Source organism: Girardinichthys multiradiatus, chromosome X, assembly GCF_021462225.1.
Source record: "Girardinichthys multiradiatus isolate DD_20200921_A chromosome X, DD_fGirMul_XY1, whole genome shotgun sequence".
Taxonomy (NCBI): Eukaryota; Metazoa; Chordata; class Actinopteri; order Cyprinodontiformes; family Goodeidae; genus Girardinichthys; species Girardinichthys multiradiatus.
The window spans coordinates 37,262,763-37,284,702 of record NC_061817.1 but is presented as its reverse complement, the minus strand read 5'-3'; the positions used below and the strand labels follow the sequence as shown (position 1 = coordinate 37,284,702).

Here is a 21,940-nt window from a genome sequence, read left to right as displayed (position 1 = left end):
TATATAGTTTAATGTCTGTACCCAACCACTGCACAATTAGACTCATCATGCTTACAGGGCTGACATCACATGTCCATATATCGATGGTGAAACCTCATCATTTACATTGCTGTCAATCAATGTGAATGTATTTGGCAATCACATTATACTTAGCTGGAAGACACACATCAGGTTGGTAGCGGGGGCTCTGCAAGGTAAACCGCGGCTCCAGGTAGGTAATGAGCCTAGAAAATTCTCTTTCTTCAACAATGGTGAAGGGTTGGTCATCAAGGACCATCATTTCCATAATTAAATCTTTAATCACTTCTGCCCTTGTGTCACTTTCGGCAAATGTTCTTGATTTATCAAAAAGCCTCAACATTTAAGTCCCGATGGCTTCTTGAAGGATGGCTGGTTTGCTAACGTCTTCAGTGTCTTTAGCCGCGCAGGCGTCTTCATATGTTTATAATACTCTGTCAAATTGATGGTTGTTTGAGGTGACTGATCAAGTTCGACGTGTTAAGGATCGTGCTTTGTTTCCCTCCTCGTAAAATGTTCTTTAAACATTTGTTACACAAGGCCACCGCATTATGTTCCAAACTACAGCTACCATGTTTTTTATTTACAAATATAAGATGTGCTCTCATTCAAGTGGTGTCAAAGTACCTGGTCCCAGTTTGGGAGTTATTCTTCCGACCTTATGTTTATATTTCTACAGTTTATACGCAGTTTGGTAAATATATATATATTTTTTGTCCAACATTTTGCCAAATTGGGGGGGGGAGCTGCTCCTCCTCCTCCTCCCCGACCCATTTTCTCTACCTCACCATCTTTCTCGCTTCTTATTATAGACTGGATGGGTTGGAGTCATGTGGCTACAGACTGTACACGTAGCACAGCGTCTTAAAAGGACATGAGTATAGCCTACCTATACATGGCTAAAACAGAAAAATAGTACTTCATTTTTTTAAAACACCGAAAATACCGACATGGCCAATATGACGTCCGTCACTGTCGTAAATTTAGGTGTCGGTAAATTTTCGGTTTATCACCCGCAATAGTTTTCAACCAAAAACACCAGAGGGGAAAAAATTCTTGCTCCAACATATTACAAGTCAGTTCAAAGGGCTGCTCCCCTGGTCCCTAAACATTAGGTCTGATGTCTCTCATATTCTGTTTAGTTGTTTTTTACTGTTTTGTGGTTGATAATTTTGTGCTCTGCTCAGTTGTCTGTAGACTCACTCTCTGTGGTCAGATTATTGATTACAGGGATAGGTATTTTTCAAGATTTTGCTTATTGGTTGTTTTTTTGCAAGTTTTTTCTTCAAGGCTAATTTGTTGTTTATAAAATGGAGCAGCCAAACTGCAGGATAAGCTCTGCTTTGGAGTTATGCTGGTAAAACATCATTTCGACTTTTGGATTATGTAGCAGGATAGCTTTAAGAGTTGTTTTCATCCTGCTGTTTTTGAAGAAGGGTCAAAGTCTGAGTCATGGTTCACCACTGCATTACAGGGTTGAATAATAATACACTGGTTAGGAACCTACTTTAAAAGATTGTGTGTAAAGATAAAGGACAAATATATAAAAATATGACGTTCATAAAAAAAGACCCTGATGTAATTCGGAGACACTTTACTGTTCACATACATATCTTAACAGAAGACGTCCCCTTTATGAGGTGCTGGTTGCTTCATCACTTTATAAATTTGGGAAAAAAAGTATACTGGTACCGAACAAAGCGATGAAGAGATGCAGATCTATTTCAAAAGCCATCTGAAAGTGATTTAATCTAATACAACATGGAAAACCAGCACCAAAACCATTAATCCACTAGAGACTAAGGGTATTGTTGATATTTTTACATACCTTCATTCATTTGTCTTTTTTTAACCAATATTTATACAGGATAGAACTCATTGAGTGTTTACAATAATAAATGATCACAAACACATTATTAAGATCAAAAGCAGGAGCCTACAGCCATGTTCTCAATAATTTTGACCTGCATGTTAAATTCTCCCAGAGAAATCAGATTTGAAAGTTTTAGTTTCTTTTGGAGAAGATTCCACAATAACAGCAAAGAGTAAGAGAAGGCTGTCTTCCCTAATTCTCTACAGACTGAAGGACACAAAGAGTAATGATATCCTGGGATCAGATGTTGTAACTGGCGTGTTTGGGTGACATAAAAGAAGATAAATATGAAGGAAACAAGCCAAGAATTGATTTATACATATAATGATACCAATAGAAAACTCGGCGTATGGAAAGAGACGGCCATTTAACTACAGAATACATAATGCAATGGGTGAGATGTTTATATCCAGTAATAAGCCTTAGCGCTCTGTGATGAGCAGACACTAATAACTGAAGAGAATGTCCAGAGGCATTAATATATACAATGTCCCCATAGTTTAAAAGAGGCAGGAAGGTGGCAGCAACAAGTGTTTTCCTTGCATTAAAAGAAAAACACGACCTGGGGAGTGTTTCTAAAGAACAAACCTAATTTCTAAAGCACTTCTTTTTAGTCATAGTACGCATGTGTTATATATCCAAATTTACACTCTAAGCTTTATTGTAATGGAAGTTATTCTTCAGGTAAGTGCAAAAGATATAAAATGATGTGGCCCAAATACTGAATATTGTGTTTTATGAAATATTGCATGTTTACTCATACTCGTTGTCTTCCGCTTTATCCGGGACCGGGTCGCAGGGGCAGCAGACTCAACAGACTCAGCAGAGATGCCCAGACGTCCCTCTCCCCAGACACCTCCTCCAATTTCTCCGGGGGGAGTCCATGGCGTTCCCATGCCAGCCGAGAGACATAGTCCCTCCAGCGTGTCCTGGGCCGTCCCCTGGGCCTCCTCCCGGTGGGACGTGCCTGGAACACCTCCCGAAGAAGGCGTCCAGGAGGCATCCAGTATAGATGACCAAGCCACCTCAACTGGCTCCTCTCGATGTGGAGGAGCAGCGGCTCTACTCCGAGCCCCTCCCGGATGGCCGAGCTCCTCACCCTATCTCTAAGGGAGTGCCTGGCCGCTTGTATACGGGATCTCATTCTTTCGGTTATGACCCAAAGTTCATGGCCATAGGTGAGGGTAGGAACGTAGACTGACCGGTAAATCGAGAGCTTTGCTTTTCGGCTCAGCTCTCTCTTCACCACAACGGACCTTTCTCCAGGTCCACAAAACAAATGTGGACCGGTTGGGCAAACTCCCATGAACCCTCGAGTACCCTGTAGAAGGTATAGAGCTGGTCCAGTGTTCCACGGCCGGGAAGAAAACCACACTGCTCCTCCTGAAGCTGAGGTTGGACAATTGGCCAGACTCTCCTCTCCAATACCCTAGCGTAGGCCTTACCAAGGAGGCTGAGGAGTGTGATCCCCTGTAGTTGGAACACCCTCCGGTCACCCTTCTTATGAAGGGGGACCACCACCCCAGTATGCCGGTCCAGAGGCACTGTCCCCGACCGCCACGCAATGTTCAAGAGGCGTGTCAACCATAACAGCCCTACAACATCCAGAGACATGAGGTACTCAGGGCGGATCTTATCCACCCCCGAAGCCCTGCCACCACAGAGCTTTTTAACCACCTCTGTCCGCCATCTTAACATGGTGGAGGGGTTTGAGTGCCTGAATGTTCCTAGAGGGAACCATGAGGGACTGGTGCAAAGAGGATTGGGCGGCAGACAAAGGTGGAGACCTCAGCCGGTTGTAATCCACACCCATTTAAATCCTTATTTTTTCTGGTTTCTCCCCATAATCTGCCCTCCAGAGCACATGCCAGAGCAAGAGTTGAGAAAGAGAGAGAGAAGCTTGTTTTAAGCGGAGAGATATGTTGTCCTGTAAAAAGCATCCAGATGATTTTTGTAGTGAATCAGCACTACTTGGGAGGAGGGTTGCCTTAGGTCAACGAATTGTCAATGGTCAAGGTCAAGGGTTAAGGTGGAAGCACACTGCTCTCACAATGAACAATTTTTCAACATTCTTCAGTGAAAAAATATATAAGTAAGTTTTCTTTTTTAGTCAAAAGGTATATTTAGGTTCAACATAACATGATGACAAATTACCCTTTTTAATAAACCATCATAAAAAAATGTCAAAAATCATTTGCTTAAGGTAGAATAATTAGATTGTCATAAAGAGTGTGTAAAATGACCTTTTTACCCATTACTTGTTCAATTAGAAAGAAGTAAACACCAGTAAAATCTTAGACATTTCCACAATTCATGTTTTTAGATGTTTTCCCCGTCAGCTAAATCCATTTTAGCAAACCTGCTGTGTGATCTAGCCGTCAGCATGGCTCTCTCAGGTAATGAAAGAGGTTTCACTCGTCAGTTAATGTCTCCTGCTGCTCATTTACACTGAAGCAATTCTAACTAAAAGGCAGGTAGAGCAAATAAATCATAATCACTTACAGAATAAACACATGTAATAAGAAATAAGATGGTAAGTGTTGAAATAAATCACTGCTCTTTACTGGTAATTAGACAGTAAAAGGATTTGAAATTGCTAATATATGTTGTCTAGTGAAGCCATTAAGCTGCCTTTCAGAGACGTGTTGCATCTTTCATTAATGTGGACGATCCCTGTTGGAAACCGAACGTAATCTTCTGGTGGTTCGCAACAAATTCAGAGGTGCATAACGCCACCTACTGTACATCATTGTATAACTCCACCCACAATATTCTATGTTTTAGTTTGTATTTCATAAAAATAAGAACAATGCTTAATTTATAATACTTTTGATTCCTCCCTATCTCCCCTCTGTTCCTAATATTCCTTTTAGACTGAATTATCTCCCATTCTGGCACTACATTAACTGGCGGTGTTGAGTGTGACAGCGCATGCGCAACGCGAATCGACTAACTCTGTGCTCCATTAACCAGCCTGAGATCACGTGACACCAAGTCGCTGATGTAAATTCGTATTCTCAAAGAAAATAAATCGTATTCACAAACTTATAGCATATTGTATTCATAAAGAATAAACCACAACTGTAAACTTGAACTTTGTGTTTGTAATTTCTTGAAGCTGTAACATTTTATTTTGTATTCTTATAGAGAAAATATACAATACCTCTTTTGGATTTTACTTATGCACAGCTATTGACTAATATGCGCACATTTCCGTCTTTACATACACATTGTTTGACAGCATTCTTACCCCATAACTTTTCACCTCTTCACTGCCTGTTTATTATATTGTCAACATATGCAACAGAACATTCTTGTAACAATGAGCCAAACGGAACCACAATTTCATTTCTACAACTACAATCTAAAACAGAAATGTTTAACATGAACTAGCAGCTCTTAGGGTTGTCAAAATTACTAATATTCCGATATAATCAATACTAAAAGAAGACATTCTTTAGAGATATTAATTTGTGTTAAAATTGATATAAACTTGCCTATTCATATTTGTCCAAACTGTCGGACTCTAACAGAGTAACAATCTAATAAGATAATGTTAGCCAGCCAAATCAACATTCAATCAAATAATGCACCTATCTCAAAATCCCGTTATAAATAGCAATAATACCATTATTCCAACTCAAAATAACACTCATACTTAGTCTATGTGTAGTTAGTGTGTAGTTAGTTTGGACATAGCTGAGGTTGTATGTTTGACCACTTCCATGTAGAGAAACTCTTTAAATTGTTTAAATTTCTTGGCTCCAGCCATGCACCTCTAAAATTCTTTCCAATTCTTCTTGTTCCAACCTTGGGGGGTTGAGTTGACGAGCTTGATACTGGTCCCATTTGACCACAGAACGTTCTCTGAAACCGTCGCTGAATCATTGAGCTGTTATATATACCATCAATAGCTGAAGTCTGTAAGATTTCAGTCTATTACAACTTATCACGTTACCAGTGGTGTTCTTGGTGAATGTGATCCCAACTACATCCCCCTATGTATTTTTGGACTTTTCTTAAGTTCATTCTCACCCGATGAGGGAAGATCCTTCGTGGAGCTCCAAACAGAGTGACTGATAGTAATTTTAAAACCAGTTGTTGCCTTCTCACCAAGCTTTTTGCTGTAGTCCATTGCAGTACTGCCCTACCATCTTGTTCCTGACATTCTTGAACAGCTATCTGGAATTGCCCATTGTTGTGAAGAGACAGACTCCCACTGTACTCACAGACTCCCAATGTACTCACAGACTCCCAATGTACTCACAGACTCCCACTCTACTTAGACTCCCACTCTACTTAGACTCCCACTCTACTTAGACTCCCACTCTACTTAGACTCCCACTCTACTTAGACTCCCACTCTACTTAGACTCCCACTCTACTTAGACTCCCACTCTACTTAGACTCCCACTCTACTTAGACTCCCACTCTACTTAGACTCCCACTCTACTTAGACTCCCACTCTACTTAGACTCCCACTCTACTTAGACTCCCACTCTACTTAGACTCCCACTCTACTTAGACTCCCACTCTACTTAGACTCCCACTCTACTTAGACTCCCACTCTACTCAGACTCCCACTGTACTAACAGACTCCCACTGTACTAACAGACTCCCAATGTACTAACAGACTCCCAATGTACTAACAGACTCCCACTGTACTCACAGACTCCCAATGTACTCACAGACTCCCAATGTACTCACAGACTCCCACTGTACTCACAGACTCCCACTGTACTCACAGACTCCCACTGTACTCACAGACTCCCAACTGTACTCACAGACTCCCAATGTACTCACAGACTCCCAATGTACTCACAGACTCCCACTGTACTCACAGACTCCCAATGTACTCACAGGCTCCCACTCTACTCACAAACTCCCAATGTACTCACAGACTCCCAATGTACTCACAGACTCCCAATGTACTAACAGACTCCCACTCTACTCACAGACTCCCACTCTACTCACAGACCCCCACTCTACTTAGACTCCCACTCTACTCACAGACTTGCACTCTACTCACAGACTCCCAATGTACTAACAGACTCCCAATGTACTCACAGACTCCCAATGTACTAACAGACTCCCAATGTACTCACAGACTCCCAATGTACTAACAGACTCCCAATGTACTCACAGACTCCCATGTACTCACAGACTCCCAATGTACTAACAGACTCCCACTCTACTCACAGACTCCCACTCTACTTAGACTCCCACTCTACTCACAGACTTGCTCTCTACTCACAGACTCCCAATGTACTAACAGACTCCCACTGTACTCACAGACTCCCAATGTACTAACAGACTCAGTTACCCCAGAAGAGCGTCTGGAGAAGACTCGACATTTCATACATGCACTCTGGGTTTTTATTCTCTATAGATAAACTCTTGTAATGTAAATATTTTTCACAAGTTAAAATATTTACATTCTTAACCTAGGAGGAATGAAGAAGGTTCAGGTTCCACCGCAATTGAGAGGTGTACATGTTAAACAGCTTTTTATAACAGGAACAAAAAAAACAGATGTTTAGAATTACTGCAAATATTATACAATTGCAGCACGTTATAAGCATGAAGCATAAATATCTAAATGTAAAGAACTGCATTCAACATCAGAAGGTAGCTAATAGTCGTGGGTTTTAGCGTGCTTCACTAGAAATAAACTCCAGTGTACCTCTTCATCTTAATACATTTATCTGACAGCTTTTATCTATCAGTGTCTTCATAATCACAGGACCCTCGTTGATTGATTTATGTGACGCTCCGAGGAGCGGTTAAAGCAATGGAGCTCTTTTTTTTTCATGCATCACTAAAAGCAAGGTTTGATCCCTAAAAGTGATGGCTTGATATATCGGGCTAAATGGATTCATCTTCTTGGGCCATTTTATTTTGTTCTGTAGCAACATTAGATTATAGGTTGTTGGGCATAGTGAGTTAAACACTCAGACATTTAGCTTTTGCAGGTAAAGCTCATCAATGCTGGCAGCTGCATGTCAATTTAGGATGGATGAGAAAGCTTTCATTTTGTCAGAATCATAGTGAATGTTACAGGGCTAATGTGACTGGGAAGATCTTTGCCAATTTTAAGAACAAACACAAACATTTGGTGGGCTTCATAAGTAATTTACCAGTCAAAGGTGTAGTTATATATATCAACTTTCCTTGAATCATAAAATTGCTTATTATGACCTCCTCTTCAAAGCGCTCTTTTAGGTATCCGTTCTGTAGGCCGACAGATCCCATCCTGCGAACCAGAGTTTTAACAGAACAAAACTGTGATCGTCTCTCCAAGAACAAGAGCCTGAGGCGGTTCTCTAAACTAGAGCAGTTCTGTTTTTTATCTATCTGTCTTCTCTACTTTTTAAACACGTCTCACCACTGCCTCATCCTGCCTTTTAAATCTGACTGAACAGTTACAGCGCACCTTATCTCAACTAAAGGCAACACTGCTGCGAACACAGGAGAATGCACACGTATGTAGTCTAACTTCATTTTGAAGACATTTAAATGTGAAAGGATGGGATGTGATTAGGAGAAACCTGAGCAGAGGGTAACAGCATTTGCATGCTTCATTTTAGAGAGCATTGAAAAAGATGTTGCCTCTTTTTGGTTAAAGACACAAATACTAAAAATAAAATTCTCACTGTGAAGGTCGGTGCAGTTTTTTTTAGCATAGCAGCTTTCTGTCTGTGACTTTAACCAAAACAAGAACTTTTAAGAATATTGTAGGAACACAAACAGAATAAGCTGTTATTACAGTAGAGCTCCAAAACTGAGAAAATTAAAGTATCTATATGATTTCTAAACTCAGATTACATTAACTTTGTTTTAAAGTGATTATTAATTAGTGTAGAAAAAACCTACTCTTCTGTAAAATGACCTATTTATTCACCATGTAGGTAACGTTTTGTTAGAAATGCCGGGCGGGTTATGTGTCTGTCCGGGTCTGTCATCGTGCAGGACCTATGTGACGTCAGCAGCACAGGAAGCTGCTGCCAGGGCACTTCCTGCTGTGTGGCGGAGGCACACATATGTCACAACCAAGAGACATGACCAGAAGTCACTCTCTCCATAAGGGACAGGTGTGTGGGGTGACTGTGGGATTGGCTGTAGTTGAATCATGTGATCAAAGATCTCAAACACTGTTTTCAGTTCCAAATCTCTGCTGCTAATCATATATAAAAGCTAACATCAGGTTGAAATGCCTGTGTGTAACCAGACAGATGACGAATTGTTAAAGGGTTTAAAAGGTTAAAGACAACCATTTCTGTAACTGTAAACAGATATAAGCTCTGTACTTTTATAGTTAATCCCAGCCTTTTGAAGCCAAGCTCTTTATTCAGTGGGTATAATCTTCTTTGGGACTATGGATGATGACTGAGACCACAGGGGATGTACATTGCCTCTGCTGTGAATACAGTGCAGGACCCATGACAATGAGTAATTTAATAAACTGGCTAAGATTTCAGTTTACTAATTCATGCATGAAGGTTTTGCAGCGAACACTTTCAGACTGGACGTCTTCCTCGGGAGGTGTTCCAGGCACATCCCACCAGGAGGAGGCCCAGGGGATGGCCCAGGGAATGCCTTGGACTCCCCCCCGGAAGAACTGGAGAAGGTGTCTGGGGGAGAGGGACGTGTGGGTGTCTCTGCTGAGTCTGCTGCCCCCGCGACCCGGTTCCGGATAAAGCGGAAGACGACGAGTATGAGCACTTTCAGACTGCAGGGCAAAGGCTTGCACTCTGCATCTTTTAGGAGTAAAAATGTCCCTGAAGAATTTTAAGACCAGTTTACATACTTTCTAGCTTGAGACCAAAACCTTCAGTTATGATCTGAATTATTAATTTTACCGACTATACAGCACTAGCAAGAAATTGCTGCTTCACAGAATTATTCAATTTGTCAATCAGACTTAAAAAACTGGAAATAATGTAATTTATTTTTCAATCTCTACAACTCGTACTGTGAAATTTAAGTTCAGTTCCTTCTGAGGTTAGAAAGTTTAAATCTGTTGCACTTTATCCAGCACCATGGTATAAGATAGTCAAGAGTTGGAGAAATTGACAGCAAAACTTCTGAATGCAAACACAGAAGAAAATTATTTTTTTTCCAGAAGATAAAGTTCATTAATGTCCTGAACCTGAATATTCATGGACCAGCCTGCTGCAAGCCTGGCAGGAAGCTGGCTTTGTTCAGTCGTCATCTTCCAAATGTGTTGCTGCTCTACGTGTGCTACTTGCTACGTTACAACATGAGGAAAATGTTTTTATGAGCATCAACCCCCAAACAAAGTGTTGTTTATTTGATTTGTAATGGAGAATAATAGTTTCCACATCCAGATAACCAAGATTAATTTCAGTTTGAATGTCTTGCATTTGTATTCAGAGGATCTACTGTATGTTATTTTCAACAGCAGGTTTTTTTTTTTTTACTGTTTCTTATCCAATACTGTCATCTATTCAACTCTAACATCTGTTTTCACATCACAGCAACATTCCTGATTGAGAATTAAATTTCAGGTTTCTGTAAATGATTCCTGGTATCATTTGATTCTCTACAAGTGCAAACCGTGGACATTGCTCTGCACACTGACAAGACAGTCGTGACTTGAGGCTTTGAGCTGCAGTGGTGCCGGCGGTAATGCCCCAGGCTCGTTTGGACTGAGCCGCCTGTCTGCTCTCTGCTAATTGAGCTGTTCAGGTCTGAGGAGCTAAAAGTAGTTTGTTTTCCATGTGCAAGGAAGCATGAAGAAATCACTGAGGAAAACAAAACCACACTATAAAGTATGTAAACAGACATCTTCATGAACACTATCTGACAGCCTAGCACCTGCCAGTGAACCAAGTGGTGCTGCAGATGAAGAAACGGGCTGTTTGAGGCAACACCACTGACAGATCTGCAGCAGGACCGTGAAGAGAGGAGGAGAAGATTGCTCACGCTGTACAAAGCTCCTCTGTGACTGACCTGCATGAAATCTCTGCACCAAACGTAAATGTTCGCTGCCAGCCAGCCTCCAGTGCACACTAATCCATCTTTGTTCAGAGCACGTTCACCAAGCAGAACCAATTCGCCAAAGATGCTGATAACTGAATGTCCTATAGGCAAATACATAGAGTCCTGACATTTTAAGGAAAATATATGAGCCTTGGGTTAATTTAATGAAATGAAAAATGAAAAAGAATAGCTGCCAAAACTGTTTTAATCCTCATTTTGCTTTTATTAGGGAAGTAGGTTTGTGTAAGTTCTTTATTAAAGAAAACGCATTGTGCATGAAAGGTGCATTTGTTCCCAACTGTTTAGGGACAGGTTAGAGGAAATAGAGACAAGTGAAGGTATGAGAAAACAAAGCTTTCATGGATAAGAGCAGGGCACAGTCAGAGGCACATAGGCAGTGGATTTAGCCACGATGTCTGAAACAGTGAGATTCTAATACATCACAAGGCAGATTAATGCCTCTCCAGGACAACAGGGAGTTAGAAAGAATACGATCACAGGCTGGCGAGAAGTCTCAGGACACCTGACCCCTCCATTTTCTGAGCTCCGAGGGCTTGGTGCTGTGGACAGGGTTCTCCCCAGAGTGGGAAATGGGTCAGCAGGGGGCTATCAGCAGGGTTTTGACACCAACATCAAAACCTCATTTTCTGAGGCAAAAAGATAGTTTGGTTTGAATTTTAACTCTGAAACTGACATCAATTTACTGATAAAACATAAATGGATCAATCTGAATGATGACTGTTCGAACCACAGAAAGAGACTCATAAAATGGATTAAAGAGAGAAGAAATCCCAAAACATCTTGAGCTGAAATCTTTATGTCTCATCTCTACTTCATTTGATAAAGCATGAACAGAACAACAGCACTCATTCATCTACCAAGGTGAAAACATTTTCAGAACACAGATGAAACAACATGAGCTGGTCAGTTTGATTGTGTTTCTCCTTTGCATTTTAAATATGGGTACAGTTTGTTTGCACAGCAAAAATTAGTCATGTAGTTTTAAGCAGCGACTGATTCTGCAGCTCCTGAAAGAGAGAAAGAAAGCCTACCTGCTGTTCAAGAAGCTCTACAAAGCCTATTGGTTGGACAACACACAGCATAATGTGTGATCTGTCTAGGTATAAATCATGTGTGTAGTGTTGTACACCTATAGGTCCTCCAGATGTTTTATTCCACAGTATTTCTGTAGCTTCTTGAAAACAACAAAATGATTTGCAACAGCTAAAGTAAAGAAAATGATGCCATGTTTTTCTCCTTTACCTCAAGGGTGAGGGTTCCAACTTCCTCCAGCTGGGGTCCTCCATTGAGCAGCAGATCAACGGCATGTTCAAGGTGATGGAGGAGTACAACTGGGACAGCTTTGTGGTCATGACGAGCTTGTACCCGGGTTATGAAGCCTACGTGGATTATATCAAGTCCTTTACGGACACCAGTTACTTTATGTGGGACCTGCAGGACGTGTTGTCCTTCGACATGTCAGCCGACACCATGAACGACATACGAGCACGGAGGCTGCTGCAACAGATCGATGCCCAGGTCCTGCTAGTCTACTGCTCCCATGAAGAGGCACAGTACCTTTTTTCATTAGCAACTGAGGTTGGCCTTACAGGACCAGGCTACATCTGGATTATCCCCAGCATGGCTGTGGGAAACCCAGACATCCTGCCACCGGACAGCTTCCCTGTGGGGTTGATCAGCATCATCACAGACCGTTGGAGGATGAGTCTGAGGAAGAGAGTGCGAGATGGGGTGGCCATTGTGGTGAAAGGTGTCCAGAGCTTTAGGAAACAAAGAGGCTTCATTCCTGAGGGTCACAGTGACTGTCAAAACCCGGTCAAACAATCCGCCACAAACGACAGTCTGTTCAGGTAAGAGACCGTGTTAAACATTTCATTCTCATATCATCATTAAAGGAGGACACTTTTCAAAGCATAATGTTTAAATGCTGTGTTAAGATTTATATACAGTCCAGAGCTTTAACACATTTACATAAAAAGTGTAAATAACTAGTGAGGAAAAAGCCCCACTTGTGTATAACAAGAAATGTGGAGTATTTCTTTAGGTGTGATGCTTGATGGCTGTACTTTTTAAATACATATAAAACTAAAATGATAAAAGTTTCCTTCTGGCTGAACACAAGAGGCCTCTGAAACCAGGTCTCATTACAGACTCTGCATTCCCTGATCTTTATAGGTTAAAGGAAAATATCATGTACATTTTTGGTGTAATTTACAGTGTTTGGCTTGCTGACTAGCAGGGTCTCCACAAGTTGCAAGAGTCTATGATCTTTCTAAGATCATCACTAATTACATTTAAAATTTGAAATGCATAATATAATGTCAGGTAATTACATTAATTACTAACATCATCCCAAGACATTAAAAAGTACATCTCTGATAGCTTCAGCAGGTTAACTTAAATTGATCTCTGGTTGTGAAGTGAGCTTTTAAACACAGGTTGCTTGACTTTTTATGGCATATAAGAAATTTCTTTGTTTTCAAGCTTAACCTCATTAAATACACACTCTTCCATGGCGCATGAGTTGGTAAAGTATAACTTAAGAACATTTTGATTTCAGTGACCAAAGGATGAATCTCCAGGGATAAATCTTTTCCGATGGGGCTGCTTCCCACCCTGCACCAGTGGGCTTGTTTAATCACAGCAAACAAAACCCCAGCTCCTCAGCCAACGCTGGGAATCAGAACAATCAATCATGCCATCGAAAATCTTCAAAAATACAGGTCCTTCTCAAAATATTAGCATATTGTGATGAAGTTCATTATTTTCCATAATGTCATGAAGAAAATTTAACATTCATATATTTTAGATTCATTGCACACTAACTGAAATATTTCAGGTCCTTTATTGTCTTAATACGGTTGATTTTGGCATACAGCTCATGAAAACCCAAAATTCCTATCTCACAAAATTAGCATATTTCATCCGACCAATAAAAGAAAAGTGTTTTTAATACAAAAAACATCAACCTTCAAATAATCATGTACAGTTATGCACTCAATACTTGGTCAGGAATCCTTTTGCAGAAATGACTGCTTCAATGCGGCGTGGCATGGAGGCAATCAGCCTGTGGCACTGCTGAGGTCTTATGGAGGCCCAGGATGCTTCGATAGCGGCCTTTAGCTCATCCAGAGTGTTGGGTCTTGAGTCTCTCAACGTTCTATTCACAATATCCCACAGATTCTCTATGGGGTTCAGGTCAGGAGAGTTGGCAGGCCAATTGAGCACAGTGATACCATGGTCAGTAAACCATTTACCAGTGGTTTTGGCACTGTGAGCAGGTGCCAGGTCGTGCTGAAAAATGAAATCTTCATCTCCATAAAGCTTTTCAGCAGATGGAAGCATGAAGTGCTCCAAAATCTCCTGATAGCTAGCTGCATTGACCCTGCCCTTGATAAAACACAGTGGACCAACACCAGCAGCTGACACGGTACCCCAGACCATCACTGACTGTGGGTACTTGACACTGGACTTCTGGCATTTTGGCATTTCCTTCTCCCCAATCTTCCTCCAGACTCTGGCACCTTGATTTCCGAATGACATGCAGAATTTGCTTTCATCCGAAAAAAGTACTTTGGACCACTGAGCAACAGTCCAGTGCTGCTTCTCTGTAGCCCAGGTCTGGGGAATGCGGCACCTGTAGCCCATTTCCTGCACACGCCTGTGCACGGTGGCTCTGGATGTTTCTACTCCAGACTCAGTCCACTGCTTCCGCAGGTCCCCCAAGGTCTGGAATCGGCCCTTCTCCACAATCTTCCTCAGGGTTCGGTCACCTCTTCTTGTTGTGCAGCGTTTTCTGCCACACTTTTTCCTTCCCACAGACTTCCCACTGAGGTGCCTTGATACAGCACTCTGGGAACAGCCTATTTGTTCAGAAATGTCTTTCTGTGTCTTACCCTCTTGCTTGAGGGTGTCAATAGTGGCCTTCTGGACAGCAGTCAGGTCGGCAGTCTTACCCATGATTGGGGTTTTGAGTGATGAACCAGGCTGGGAGTTTTAAAGGCCTCAGGAATCTTTTGCAGGTGTTTAGAGTTAACTTGTTGATTCAGATGATTAGGTTCATAGCTCGTTTAGAGACCCTTTTAATGATATGCTAATTTTGGGAGATAGGAATTTTGGGTTTTCATGAGCTGTATGCCAAAATCATCCGTATTAAGACAATAAAAGACCTGAAATATTTCAGTTAGTGTGCAATGAATCTAAAATATATGAATGTTAAATTTTCATCATGACATTATGGAAAATAATGAACTTTATCACAATATGCTGATATTTTGAGAAGGACCTGTAAAACTTAAGTCAATAGAAGAAGACAGAATGTACAAATTTCAGACAGTAGTGAATGTTAAGACCTAGTATAGAAAAACTGGGCAAATTGAAGGTTCTTTAAAGAAATTTTGAAGGAGCCTTTTTTATATTAGCAAACCTAAAGTTAATAACTGAAGCACCAGCTCTAAATCAAACTGAGTTAACAAGTCACATCTGATCAAACTCACACTGCACTGAAACCTGAGCTGCCAAAATATATTTTGAACATATCACAATATCAGGATGCCCAAAACAGATACAAAAATGGGAATGATTGGAATGAAACAAATATCAAAATAGATATGCCAAGTTTCAGGATTTCACACTCAGCATACCAATGTAATATTCAGCCACCTGGACCCTCCGGAGCCTTCCTGCAGCAGATGTTACAGTGGTTACAGTGGCCAAGATGCTAAATATCACAACTAGCGTTGGAAGCACAATAATACCAAATAAGACAAGGTTGACAGTTGAAAACTGAACCTTGCAAACGAAACTTTCCATGATTATTGAATAATAACACTTATGTCAGGATAGTTTGAAGCTGAGTATTTACATGAAGTTATGTCAGTTGATCTTTTTACAGCCAACATTATTTTAAGTGACATGTTTTAATGTATAGATATCTAAATCAAGGGACAGGAGTCATCTACATCAGGTTTAAGTGATTTCACTGCCATTTAAAAAAAAAAAAAAAAACCTTTATTGTTTTAGGAGTTCCCATCTGCTTGTTGTGGTGGAGCATATTTCATGGCGTCTTCTGCCCCGCTGCCATTTATCTCCTCTGTACTAATGACTCTCTCCTGGAGACTGTGAGGTGGTTCAGTAAGGAGGAGGGGCATTGAAAGTGGATAAGGGTGTGGTTTAGCGTCAGTTAAACCATGCTCAAAAGAGCAATATGACGCCATCTGTGCCATGAAGCACAGAGCAAATCCTATTTCACTGGAAAAAATATTTTAATCAGCAAAGAGATAAGTTGGAAGCAACAGCTTTTGACTCATGTAAGCTCAGGTTAGTCAGGGAGAATAGTGGGTGCTGTCTGTTAGTGTTTATGTGACCTGACGATCATCGAGGGCCACCTATCAAGCATAATCAGAAATATGCCTCTTGTTTAGAAACATCAGATTCTCTGCTTGACATTAAAGAAATTTTCACTTCAGAGTTGAGAGTCTGGAGATAAAACTCCTTCTGTAAACTTAGATCGTTTATAAAAAACTGAACATAATCACTGTCTTTGATACAGTACAAACCGTATCATTCATACCCAGCAGGAACACGTTCAGTAACATGAGGAACTTGGGTCAGCGAAACAGAACAAAGAACTTTCAATTAGCTTTATCGTCAGATCTGGTCTCTTTGCAGCCAGATCAAACGTGAACAGCCTCCTCGGTTGCTGGATTGGTGCTCGCTGGATGAGAGAATCTTTTCAAACAGGCTTTTGATAATGAGTCAGCTCACCTGGTAATAAGATTATTGCACACTAGCAGATTAAACACGCTTTTCACACACACCGGGCTGTTGGCTGTTCTCCTCCCACCAGGCTTTCATCACCTCTGCTGGAGTGGTGTGTGAGGTGAGAGCTCTGAGCCAAACGTCTAACGCAACAGAGGATGAGCGATGTAAGAGGAGCATCAAAAGCAGCTGCCAAATGCATCAAGGAACTGAGATGATTTTCCTACACAGAAATGGGTGAAGAACCCCAAATGAACTCCAAAACTTGCAGACTGGCGAAAGTCTGCAAAGCACCCGACAACCCACCCACTCCAGTCCCCAGTGAAGCCAGAATTAGTAAACCAGTAAAAACCATTATTTTACCCTAGGACCTAGAGGCTACTAGACATGATTCTTCTTCTGAAAATGGGGGAGAATTTAACCATCTTGGTCACAAGGCAACAACTGAACCTTTTATGACAATCACAGAGTTATTTCTCCTAAAACAAATATGCCATCATTAAGTGTAAAATTATAATGGGTATCATATACTGATGAGCAAACTTTCTGTTTGTTGGTTCTTGTAGCTGATGTTTCACCAGGAGTTTCTTCAAATATTATTCATCAGTAGATTCAGGTATGTTGCTCTACATAAAGCTAGAGTTTGAAATCAAAAGTGTGAAATTCACAAAAACTCAGCAGAATAAAAACTGGAGAGCAATAAAAACGTCAACCAAACCAAGACAGCTCCATCTACAATGACTCAACTAATTAGGGATGTAACAACATTTTCCTATCATGATTATTTTCTGAGCATTTAATCATGATTTTCAGTATCATGATTTGAAAATCTGCTGAAAGTATTACAAGCTGAAGTTACTGTAGTGGATCTGTGTAGGAATGTGTGAGCGTTGGTGAACCTGTTGTGAAGCTGGTCGGTATGACTAGAAAGGAGCTATATAAATTTAGTCCATCTACCTCTTCTCACGTGTCCAACTCTCCGCTCCACTTTAATTCACCTTTTATCTTTTTAACCTGCAGTCCGAGTTAAACTAAAAACATCAGATAAGGTTATAGCTGCACTATATATTAATTCGCAATTGTCAATGCATTATAAGTGTTTGCTATACAGCATTTGCAGAGGAAAGCTTGGGCACAGTATTTGGAAGAATATAGTTCAAGTGCCATGCATGCATGTTCTTTATGTCAATGATATAAGTTGTCCTGTTGGACAGACTTTTACTGCCCTCAATGATTGACGTATATTTGTAGTGGCCAAGATGGGGTGGAAACATTTTGTTAAACAAAACTGGGAAAAGAGTAAGAATCTGTGGTTTAATCTTCTTCGATATCATGACAAAATTCAGCAGTAGCGTTACGATTACAAGATTCCTGCCAGTGTTAGCTCCACTACAGCTGAAGTTTTAAGATTTTGCCTGTAATAACAAACATGCTTGCTCTTTTGTTTGTTTTGGTCTTTCAGACACATGCTGAATGTGACATGGGAGCACAATGACTTCTCCTTCAACAGTAATGGCTATCTGGTGAACCCAGCCATGATAGTCATCACTCTGGACAGAGAGAGACAGTGGGACAAGGTAAGTTTCTTAGATGGCTGATGGTGGCTCATTTCCCACAGTTTTCTGTACAGAATAACTTCTTTAATGTGTTTCAGTCATCACTGCTGATCACGAACAGGTTTCAGCTCATAAAACAGGAAACCAGGGAGGTACTCTGCAGCTGCAGTACATTGGGTTTGAAGCAGAAACATTTTTGAGAAGCTAGACCTTTACTGATACCAATGACCCAATTAATGAAGTCTCATCTCCCGCTCATACACAGTGCCCCACATTTCACACACAGGAAGACAAGACTCCAGCCTCCGCTCTGAAAACATAATAACGGAAAGACAACTGTTCAGTGACGACAATTCATTGATTTATTCAAAGACGGATGCGAAAATATGAGCAAATTGGTGAACGAGATGTGAATCACTTCTTCCTCTAGTCTGCAACAACATTCTCATAGGAACAGCCACAGGCATTTTAAAACTAATTATGTTCATTTAAGGTGCAATACTTATTAAACATCAATGAGTTATTAGGACTCGGAGCTAATGGAGCTGTAATGGAAAACAAAACTACTTCCACACAATGAGAACATTTTCACCAAAGACTAGGTACATTGTCTGAAAATCGATGCTCCAAAGAAAAGCAAACAATATTTTTGTTATGGGGTTATATTCATGACAGCAATTTAAATAGATATTATAGTTTTGTAAATTTAAATACACACTGGGGTGCAAAATTGATAAATTAACCATAAAATTATGTAAAAACACAATTACTATAAATACACCATTTTATGATATTGAATGCAACTGAACCATTTCTGCGATATTTTGGCTAAATGCTAAAACCAAATCTCAAATCCAGAACATGTTGCAAGATTAGGATGCATAGTAAGACACTAAACATTGTGCATGTTTGAATAGATGTAGTTGGAATTTAAACATTCATTTTTTATCTGCGTAAAAAAGGTCTTCTTTCTACACTAAACAAAACCACAGTGCATGAAAAAATCCCTAATGGTGATGATCAAACATCACAGACGATCAGTCATATAAGAAGCAGAGTAAAGTTCAACTAATGAGTTTAGTTTATCATGCTGCCCTGCATTATTGTTAAAACTGGTAGTGTTGACTTCCGGTCGGAACATCATGGCGATGGCTGCGTGGTGAGAGAGCTCCCGAAAGAACCAGAGTAATTTCATGTGAATCCCCCCGAAAACGGCACAATTTATTTAAGCTGTAAGCGACAAAGACGTGGGGTGAGACGTTTGGTTGGATATCCGTGTGTTTTTGCCATTGGACAACGAGGCAGGAGGGAACTGTCGTGAAAGTGAGGCTAAACCTAACAACTAGCAGGCGAGCTAACACCAAGAGAGCAGCAGCAATGGGCGACCTGGAATTGATCCTGAAGGAGCTAAAAGGATTTCGAATGATAAAAGAAGAAATCGCCAAGGTAAACAATAGCCTGAGTGAGGCGGAAGAGCGTATTGGAAAACTAGAGGACAGAACTCTGAACACAGAAGAGGTTCTGACTGACATGTTAAAGCTAAACATACAGCTAGAAGACAAGCTAATGGAGTTAGAGAGCCGATCGAGGCGGGAAAACGTAAGGATTTTCTGTGTTTCAGAGGGAGCCGAGAATGAATGCGCTACGGTGGCGGCGTTCATAGAAAGCCTCCTCCACGATGGGCTGAAACTCACCGGCGATATGACTGACCTCCACATTGAACAAGCGCATCGCTCACTGGAGCCTCGCCCACCCAAAAACACGCCACCTCGCTCCATTATAGTAAAGTTTCTGAGTTTTAAAACGAAAGAAACAATCCTCCGTAAAGCTTGGCAGAGAAAAGGATTTAGATGGAATGAAAACCTAATTAAGATGGACCATGACTACCTTCACCTGATCCTTCAGAAGAGGAGAGAATATGCAGAGGTCCGCAAAGTGCTGAAAGAGAACAAAGTCCTATTCCACACGCTCTATCCAGCCAGACTAACATCAATGACTCCATTGAGGAAGCTACGGAGGACATGGCGACCAGAGGCTACGAGGTGAGGATCGTCAGGCCCCCAGAACAGCAGGTGGAACAGATCCGAAGGCTAACCTGGAGGAAAGCGGATAGGCGCACAAAGAGGAAAACAACAACCTCCAGTCGAGATGACAGCTATAAGGAGAGGTTGAGAGCTTTCAGGCAACCACCATCCGCTCCATCTGCAAATCAGTATGCGGAAAGCTGTAGCTGTGCAATCCATCCAATCTGCGGTTATTCCACTTTGTGGGTTTTGTTTTAACTCCCTCCCCCTCAGACTGGTTATGGTCATATCTGAGAGGTGAGTTTTATTTTAGGCCTCGGATGTCCCACTGAAATACAGATCTACTGAGCAGTCAGGTTTGGGTTCACCTTCATCACGCATCCAATAAGGGCCCCTCACACCAAGGACATGAAGAGGGATCTTCCCTTAGAGCGTCTTCCGGGATGCTCAATAGGGTCTAGGTTTACAGACCCCTACATTGGGAGTTGAACTGAATATACTTTGTTCGAAGTTGGTTCATGTGTTACTTGTTAAATTATTTTTTTTAGCATGAGGCTTACTCAAATCTGGGGTGAAGTGGTGGGTAGGTTTACAAAGCTGAATAGAACAATTAAAGTGGCTTCCTTTAACATCAATGGGGTACTCAACCCAATTAAGAGAGGAAAAATACTATCAAAATTAAAAAGAGACCAAATCAAAAAGCTTTCTTGCAAAAAACGCACCTTGATGATGCTGAGCATGCAAAACTAAATAAATATGTCTACTTTTCCTCACATGGTTCTGGGAGGTGAAGGGGGGTGGTGATTCTTATTTCTAGAACAGTAAACTTTGAATATATTTCTAAACATTAGGACAAAGAGGGTACATTTGTTTTGGTTAAAGGCAAAATTGATGATATTGAGGTTAATTTGCTAAATGTTTACGTTCCTCTGGGTAGCAACTGGATTTTTTATAGATCCATCTGTGAACTGATGATAACAAATTGCCATGGGTTCCTAATAAGTGGGGTTGATTTTAATATCAGACTGAACCCAAAAAACAATTCATCCAATGGTAAACTTGATACAAGTAACAACAGCAAAAAAAATTAAAACTCTAATGAATGAAGCGGAAATAGTAGATGTGTAGAGGGAGTTAAATCCCAGTTCACAGGTCTTTACTCATTATTCACCAAGCCACAATGTTTATTCTCGGATAGACTATTTCTTTATCTTTGGGAAAGTTTTACATAGACTTGTAAAATGCGAAGTAGGTTCTAATACATTGTCAGACCATTTCCTTTTGATTCTGACAGTTAACCTAGAGAGCAAAAGGAAATTCACTTCCTGGAAGATTAACTCAAATATTCTAAATAACGGTACAATTAAAGAAAAACTGCAATTTGAAATTGGATCCTACTTAGATCTTAATGATAATGGGGAAGTGACACCACCAATACTGTGGGATGCGTTAAAAGCTGTGACAAGAGGCAGGATGATATCAATTTGTTCTTATGAGAAAAAATCTAGACAGAAGAGGTTCAAAGAACTGGAAGAAGAATTGAAAAAACTACAAAACAAACACTCATTAACTTTGAAAAAAGAAATTAAGACAAACATTTTAGATGTAAAGAGAAATAGATGAAATAAATAATGTTGAAATACAGAAAAAAGCTTCTATTGACTAAGCAACGTTACTACGAGACAG

The 21,940-nt window shown here is 40.6% G+C and overlaps 1 protein-coding gene and 1 long non-coding RNA gene across 12 annotated transcripts in view; one reads left to right on the top strand and one right to left on the bottom strand.

Annotated features, from left to right (window-relative positions):
• The window catches only part of LOC124862796, a 139,885-nt gene that overhangs the window by 59,910 nt on the left and 58,035 nt on the right, over window positions 1-21,940 (bottom strand). Inside the window, exon 6 of one of the 11 annotated variants that reach the window (XR_007037004.1) lies at window positions 12,491-12,621. The exons of 8 other annotated variants lie outside the window; for them this stretch is intronic. This is a non-coding gene — a long non-coding RNA (uncharacterized LOC124862796). Of the gene's footprint in view, window positions 1-12,490; window positions 12,622-12,737; window positions 12,757-18,521; window positions 18,541-21,940 lie in introns of those variants that run through there. 2 more of the 11 variants (XR_007037012.1, XR_007037016.1) reach the window with 2 other exon arrangements.
• The window catches only part of LOC124862795 (glutamate receptor ionotropic, NMDA 2C-like), a 102,905-nt gene that overhangs the window by 33,474 nt on the left and 47,491 nt on the right, over window positions 1-21,940 (top strand). The window contains exons 3-4 of the mRNA XM_047356923.1: window positions 12,163-12,764; window positions 18,137-18,251. Coding sequence (XP_047212879.1) covers window positions 12,163-12,764; window positions 18,137-18,251 — 717 coding nt within the window. The remainder of the gene's footprint in view (window positions 1-12,162; window positions 12,765-18,136; window positions 18,252-21,940) is intronic.